Source organism: Clavelina lepadiformis, chromosome 3 (genome assembly GCF_947623445.1).
Source record: "Clavelina lepadiformis chromosome 3, kaClaLepa1.1, whole genome shotgun sequence".
NCBI lineage: Eukaryota > Metazoa > Chordata > Ascidiacea > Aplousobranchia > Clavelinidae > Clavelina > Clavelina lepadiformis.
The window spans coordinates 1,918,326-1,924,910 of NC_135242.1; the positions used below are offsets into that span (position 1 = coordinate 1,918,326).

The 6,585-nt window shown below is 37.2% G+C and overlaps 1 protein-coding gene across 3 annotated transcripts; it reads left to right on the forward strand.

Annotated features, from left to right (window-relative positions):
* The first annotated feature begins 4 nt into the window (after positions 1-4).
* On the forward strand, positions 5-6,328 carry LOC143449205 (arylacetamide deacetylase-like). Of its 3 annotated transcripts, none has more exons than XM_076949307.1 (10): positions 46-235; positions 416-543; positions 3,760-3,910; positions 4,000-4,074; positions 4,228-4,291; positions 4,374-4,507; positions 4,717-4,915; positions 5,116-5,232; positions 5,391-5,595; positions 5,721-6,328. In XM_076949307.1, the coding sequence occupies exons 1-10, from the start codon at positions 187-189 to the stop codon at positions 5,880-5,882; spliced, it is 1,284 nt and encodes a 427-aa protein (XP_076805422.1). In that variant the 5' UTR covers positions 46-186; the 3' UTR covers positions 5,883-6,328. The 3 variants fall into 3 exon arrangements, with proteins under 3 accessions (XP_076805424.1, XP_076805422.1, XP_076805425.1); XM_076949310.1 differs by having other exon boundaries at positions 93-235; positions 385-543; XM_076949309.1 differs by lacking the exon at positions 416-543 and having other exon boundaries at positions 5-235.
* Positions 6,329-6,585: the final 257 nt, after the last annotated feature.

The window sequence follows — 6,585 nt, forward strand, 5'->3', positions numbered from 1 at the left end:
AGTCTCTTTTTCCATATCTTGTCAGGAGAATGGCGGTCATAGTTGATCTATCGCTGCAAATGGCGTAAAAAGTAAAACCCCCGCAGCAATGGGGACTTTGGGGAAAATAACTATTTTTATTGGATTGTTATCTGTGCTATTTGGTTATATTACGCATAGGCCTATACCAGCAGATATTCCTGATCAATGGAAGTTTCAAATATTGGTCGACATACTTTCTGCTGCAGAAACTGTGGTAAGTAACTTAGCCTAATGTACTTCTGCAATTGTAGGCCTATCCGCCTATGTAACCATGAGATGGAAAACCCGAAACTGCTTTGATTATCTTCGAGCCATTTTTTTAAAGAAAGGTTGACTGTAACCATATAACATGCTTATCTTCAGCACTGCTCACATTAAACGTAGCAACCTGCAGGTGTAAGGTTATCATTATCAGTTACCTTGAAAGAAAGGATTGTGCACCAGACATGTCCAGTACCCAACATAGCTTGCCTATCAGGCAGTCCACTGCACAAAATGGGTCAAAAAGAACTACTTTGTAAGGTAAGTAATTCCGAAACAGGGAAATCTAGGGCACGCTTTTTGTTGCCTACTGGTGCTACTAGTCTTTGAAAATTACGCTCTCTGATGACCAAAACTGTCTTTTGATAAAATAACTTAAACTGCAAATTACTGTTGTGTTGGTGCGGTTTTATGCCGGACTGTCGAGTATGGTAGTTTTTGCCGAGATCTTAGGGATGTAGAAGCAAAATTCCATTGTATAAGTGTGCAAAGAAGCAGCTGGTGTGCACCATCAATTGTGGCCCAAACACAACTGGTATTTGTGGTAAGCAAGGTGTGGACTTAATAATACTAGGCTACAAAACAAACAAAAAAAGTGTCTCTTCTTTTTGAGAGACCACTATTCTCCTGGTGTGTAACAGCATATCAGCCAAAAAATCTCGGATATGCTTATGTCATGCTCTGCAGTCTAACTTTTATGTAGTTTTCACTGGTTATTGCAATAACAATGGAAAGATAAAATTTTTCAAAACCGTCTCCAAGATACTAAACCTCAGCTTTAAACTCTTGTTGGCCAAGAACCTTACTTAACGATAAGCTGGAATACATTTCATCAAATCACAAGCATAATGATAATTGGAAGTAACTCTTGCAGAAGTTACCAAAATACTGAATTTTCCATTTTCTTTTAAATCTATCTTAATTGAATACTTTAAACTAGGCCTACAATAATTATTCATTGTACATGTCCGACATTATAGTGTCATAGATGCAAAAAATGTAACACATGCATGACGCTGATTTCGTTTTAAAACGCACAATTTTTTGTTGATGCCGTTCTATCCAGTCTTGCCAACACCCGGTGTAACAGATGTACACCCTGTATTAAGTAGCTTATTGTTAAATTGTTGCTAACTGTAATTAGCGCCAATTGTGGTTAATCTCTACCCATAATGCCTCAGCTTGCTTGCCTCTCCTGCAAGATACTTATGGCTTTAACTAACGCTAAATAAGCATGTTGTACCAGTTTCTCTCAAACCTGCGGATCATGTATGCCAATTACAACTTTCTCACGCAGATGTCTATCTGGTTCGGTGTTTTCACAACCATCAAGCAATTGTCTAAAATCCATTACCCAGTTTTCCAAAAGTTCACCTGACTGTTGGTCACGTTGCCAAAACTTGTAAGTGTTGAAAATCTGATTATTTCTTGGCGCACAGTACTCACGGAATTTCTTCAGTACAGTCTTGTAATCGTCTTGTTTGTTCGCATCACAAGAAAACGTAAAACGCTGGAATATCTTCTGTGCCTGCAGATCAGCACAATTTAACAGTATTGCAACTTTGTTTTTTCCAGGCTTTTTGCTAAGTTTAGCCGCCTCAAAGAATTTGGTAAAGGTCATTTCCCAGTTACGTCATAACTTTGCTACATGTCGGGAGACAAACTGCATGGGATCTGGTGGCCTAAAGCTTAGTGCCATCTTTCTGAATTCTACTTCTGACACCATGTAACCACAACGTGTTTTTGCTTATAGTGACTCAGGCTTTAAACAGCATATTTAATATGAAAGTGAAAAGAGAACACACGTGTAAAGCAGATAATCTCGTATGAATACATACCCGTGTAGTGGCATGTGAGCCACTACCAATACCAATATATCATTCGTGGGAAAGTATTCGCCAGTTGTTTATTGAAATGTTGTTTGTTGATGAAACTGCAATTGTCGCTTAATATTTGGAAACTTTCTCTAAATAACTTTATGTGAAAGCGCCGTTTAGTACGTTGCCAGGTGATTTCATAGCATCCGAGTCTTAACTGTAAATAATCCCCATTGCCCAAACGCTTATTTTATCGTTCGCGCATTCTGAAATATTTGTGTATATTGTGTTTCCGTTCACATCGCTTCGCTTTATAAACTCGAGCTAATATGCGAGTAACCACCCAGACAGAGATACCGAATCGTACGAACGTATTACGTCAGTCGTGTTAAAATGTAATTTGTTAGACTTGTTTTAATTGGTGACTGCTAAGTTTGTGCTTGTGTCATAATAATCGGAACCTGTACAATTCCTACAATAAAGGATTGTTTCTGATAAACTGTATCTGTTAATCGTAATAGCTTTCGACCAGTAACAGTAGTAACACGTTAAGGTTAGAGATTTCTAACCGCACGCAACCACGGAGTCAGATCATTAATTCGGCAGGTAAACTAAGACCTAAAGGTTAAGATAAGCAGTAACCTCTGCACCCGTGTCACGGGGTTATTTTTACGCACCTGTTTTAGAACCAACCCATTCTAATATGTAAGTCGTCACCAAATTTATTAGTTACTTGTTTACAGTGTGAGTTGTTACCTGTTTTAGATAGACTGCATTTTAATTACCCAATTAGGGAGTCAATTTTTCACATACACGGTTTGTTCACACCACTCTTGTAGTTTAATTTAGTCCAATGTGTGGGTCAACTTCCGCTTTTATTCGTTTTGTGCCTTGTCTCATTCGTATTCTCGTCAGGTAATCTTACATTTGGTTGCGTTCGTGCTGACATATTTTACCTATTCATATGTACACATGTTTTTAGTCTGTGACGTCTTACATCGCTAACCCTAAGGCTTGATTGTTATTTATCATGCTGCGTTTATTTTCTCAGTGCGTGACAACGGTGGAATCTGTGTTTGTGTGGTTTTGCTCTTGGTTTGGAAGTGCTAGGGAGTGTTGGGGCAGTCTATGTTTGGATTTGATAGAAGAAATATGGTTGTTTTTATCAAAGAAATGCTAATAAAAGTTAGAAAAGCAAAAGGAGCTAATTGACTAGCCATAAAAGCGGGAAGTTTCCTGGCTAGGGAAAATTTTGGTTACAACCGCCTGAGAGATTAACCACAATTGGCGCTAATTACAGTCAGCAACAATCTAACAATAAGCTTCTTAATACATCTGTTACACCCTTTGTTTATATGCTGATTCCTGACATAAGTTGTAAATTTTTGATCATTTGTTAATCAGTCGTTTTATTCTTCACCAAAAACGCGGTGGGGACAAAAAATCAAGCCAGTTGTTACTAAAACGTGCCAATGAACAGGAAAAAGTGATAAAGTCGAAAAGGCTTAAAACATGTTCAAGAAAAACGTTGATATTTGCTGGTAACCACTAACACGGCCACTAAACCTAATGTTTGTAGTGTAATATTGTAGATGTTTTGAGACAAAATCAATTTCATAGCATTGTGCATAAATGTAGCGTTTTAATTTGAATTTTGTAGGCGGATGTTACAGACTGGCTAGGATATCAAAATAGATGGTGGTTTTATCCTGGAAACCTAGATATTGCGCTTCCTGTTGGACTACCACCTGATATAACTGTGGAGTACGTTGAGCTTGCTGGTATCAACACTGTTATAATAACTCCGAAAGGTGAAAGCTCTGTTTCAGTTTGAATCACTGAATGATGATGATTTACATGATTACATGAGCAATGGTTTGGATGATAAATATGTTTTCAGCTTTTAAATCTCGAACCAGTCCCGGTCCTGCATTAGTGTTTTACCATGGTGGAGGATGGGTATTCGGAAGTTTACGTAAGTTAATGTGATGTTTTTTGGTTTGTTGCAAGATTTCAATGTGTCAGGCTGTTACGGTATACAGTGCAACTAGACAAAGAAATTAAGATAAAGTGAAAATTTAACGTTTTTGTAATTTCGTTTTGTGCAATTATCTTATTTATTGTGTAGGGACATACATGGAAATTCTTGCAATGGCTGCTGAGGAAACAGGATTTGTTGTGATTTCACCTGAGTAAGTGGTGAAAATATGACAAATCAACTTTTACAGTGATTTCATTTTATAAGTATTGTTCAACGTTAATTTTCAATCTAAGATATCGTCGTGCCCCACAATTTCCATTCCCCATTCCATATGAAGATTGCCTCAATGTCACCTTAAACTTCATGAAGATTTCGGAAAATTTCAACGTCGACCCGAACAAACTAGTGTTGATTGGAGACAGTGCAGGTAATAAAAAGTATGCGATTTTTTTTTATTTAATTGTCAACATAATTTTGTTAAAATACCAGACATGTTGTGAAAATTATTTAAAAAAGTTGAATTTTCTTTTACTGCTTTGGTTTTAAAGAGTCGAATATTATTTATTCTCACTATCTCCATGCTTAAATACTTGCCAAAAACATCTCATAGCCTGCAGTTGCTTTCATATCACACAGGCGGGAACCTCGCAATGTCAATCACAGTGTCACTTATTGAAATGAACAAGGAGGATCCAACCCTCCCGTTGCCAGCCATGACGACTTTGATCTATCCTGTCCTGCAAATGATCAACTTCCGCCTTCCAAGTTATCAACAAAATTTGCAATTTTTGTTTCCAAAACTTGTCGCCCCGAAATTTTGGTTGGCGTATATTGGGTAAGCACCTACCTTAAACAATCAAACAGTGAGGTTTCAATTTATTAGAATTTATACTCTATACAATTTTACTTCACATGCAGCATAATGATGCATGTGATAAGTAAGTTATGTTTTTATACATTCCTATTATATTGGATAAGTTAATGTAACACAAATATAGTCAAGTATTGTTATATCAAGCAGTTTTTCTTGATTAGGTTCAATGATAAATTGGATTTGTCTCATATTATTGCTGAAAATGGCCATGTCAATTACAAGAATGAAACAGTGCAAAGCTTCAAAGCTTTGGTCAATGCTGACTTGGTACCTGAAAGGTAAATTGCGGTAGTAATTAATTATCCATAATTTTAATGTCAGTTGCAGTTATCGAGTCACTATTATAACCTTTTTCTTTTATTACTCTATTTATTGCTTAATGAATATAGGAGGGAAATTTGATTATATGGCAACCCGCATAACATATTCTTTTCAGGTACAAATCTAGAGGCTATAACAACACAATGGCAACTTTCACGGAAGATGAAAAAGCAATGCTTACAGATGAGGTATTTTCTCATTTTGAGAGACATTACCTTGATGTCAGGGTTGCTCCTTTGATGGCCTCTGACGAGATTCTTGCCAAAATGCCACGCACTCACATTCTAGTTTGCGAGTATGATACTTTACGTGATGACGGGGTGAGTTACATCTTTTTATCCTCAAGACACTTTTTCACATGTTTTGTAATGTGGAAAACCTTATCTTTTAATATGCAAACCTGTGGTTTTGCCAGCTAACTTATTTCACCTTTTTCATGACGTAGGTTCTACTTTTCGAAAGGCTGAAGAAGCTGAATAAGGACGTCACCTTTCAGCACCTTCCTGACACCTTGCATGGCTCTGTTTCCCTTGGTGCAGTGTTCAAGGGAAGCCACTACGGGCAGCAGAATAGAGATTTGTTTAAAGTTGTCCGAGATAATTTCTGATGCAATGTCTGAAACAGCTGTAACTTTTTAATTTTATATGCATTCTTCAAATTTTGATCACTGTAATTTTTTTTCTGTTTGGATTGTGTTTTTTGGACTTTATTTAACAGTCTTACTTACAAATTTTTATGCAACTAATAGATAGTGTATCTCGTTCATTTTTTTGTGCTGTGCAGACTGGAGTTAAGTGGGTGGGAGATCTTCACACCCACCTTCAGGCATATTTGGCTTTTCATATTTTGTCGTTATGGTGATTAGCTACATGCAATGTAGGCGTAAGTTTCTGTAGTGTTTTATGGTAATTTTCCAAATGATTTGATGACATTTATCGTCGATTTCGTGTTAATTTCGTGCTTTGCAATAAGCTTAACATGGCCAAGGTAAGATTTTTCCGTTATTTTTCACTCGCAAATGAAGGGGTTGTTAACATAATTTATGTCCGATGACTGATGACTGCATTAACAACAACATTGCGACGTCAAAGTATGGTTGTTATTTCCAGCGCGAGCAACGAAGGCTACCGAGCAATAAACCGGCACAAGTCTAAAATAAATAATCTTATCATGCAAGAGCTGGTAGGTTAGAAATTTTTCAACGCTGGGTTAGTTTAGAGTAGACTGCAATGGTTCTTAACCTGGGTGCTACCGCCCCCTAGGTTGTTGTTTTTAGAGTGGCGGAAATACTCAGGGGGCGCTGTATTCTG

Bases quoted from the DNA above. Each gene is read 5' to 3' on its own strand.
- LOC143449205 (XM_076949307.1), top strand. From the start codon at position 187: ATGGAAGTTTCAAATATTGGTCGACATACTTTCTGCTGCAGAAACTGT. The intron at 3,911-3,999 runs GTGAAAGCTCTG...ATATGTTTTCAG, and splicing joins TGTTATAATAACTCCGAAAG to CTTTTAAATCTCGAACCAGT. The intron at 4,075-4,227 runs GTAAGTTAATGT...TTTATTGTGTAG, and splicing joins ATGGGTATTCGGAAGTTTAC to GGACATACATGGAAATTCTT.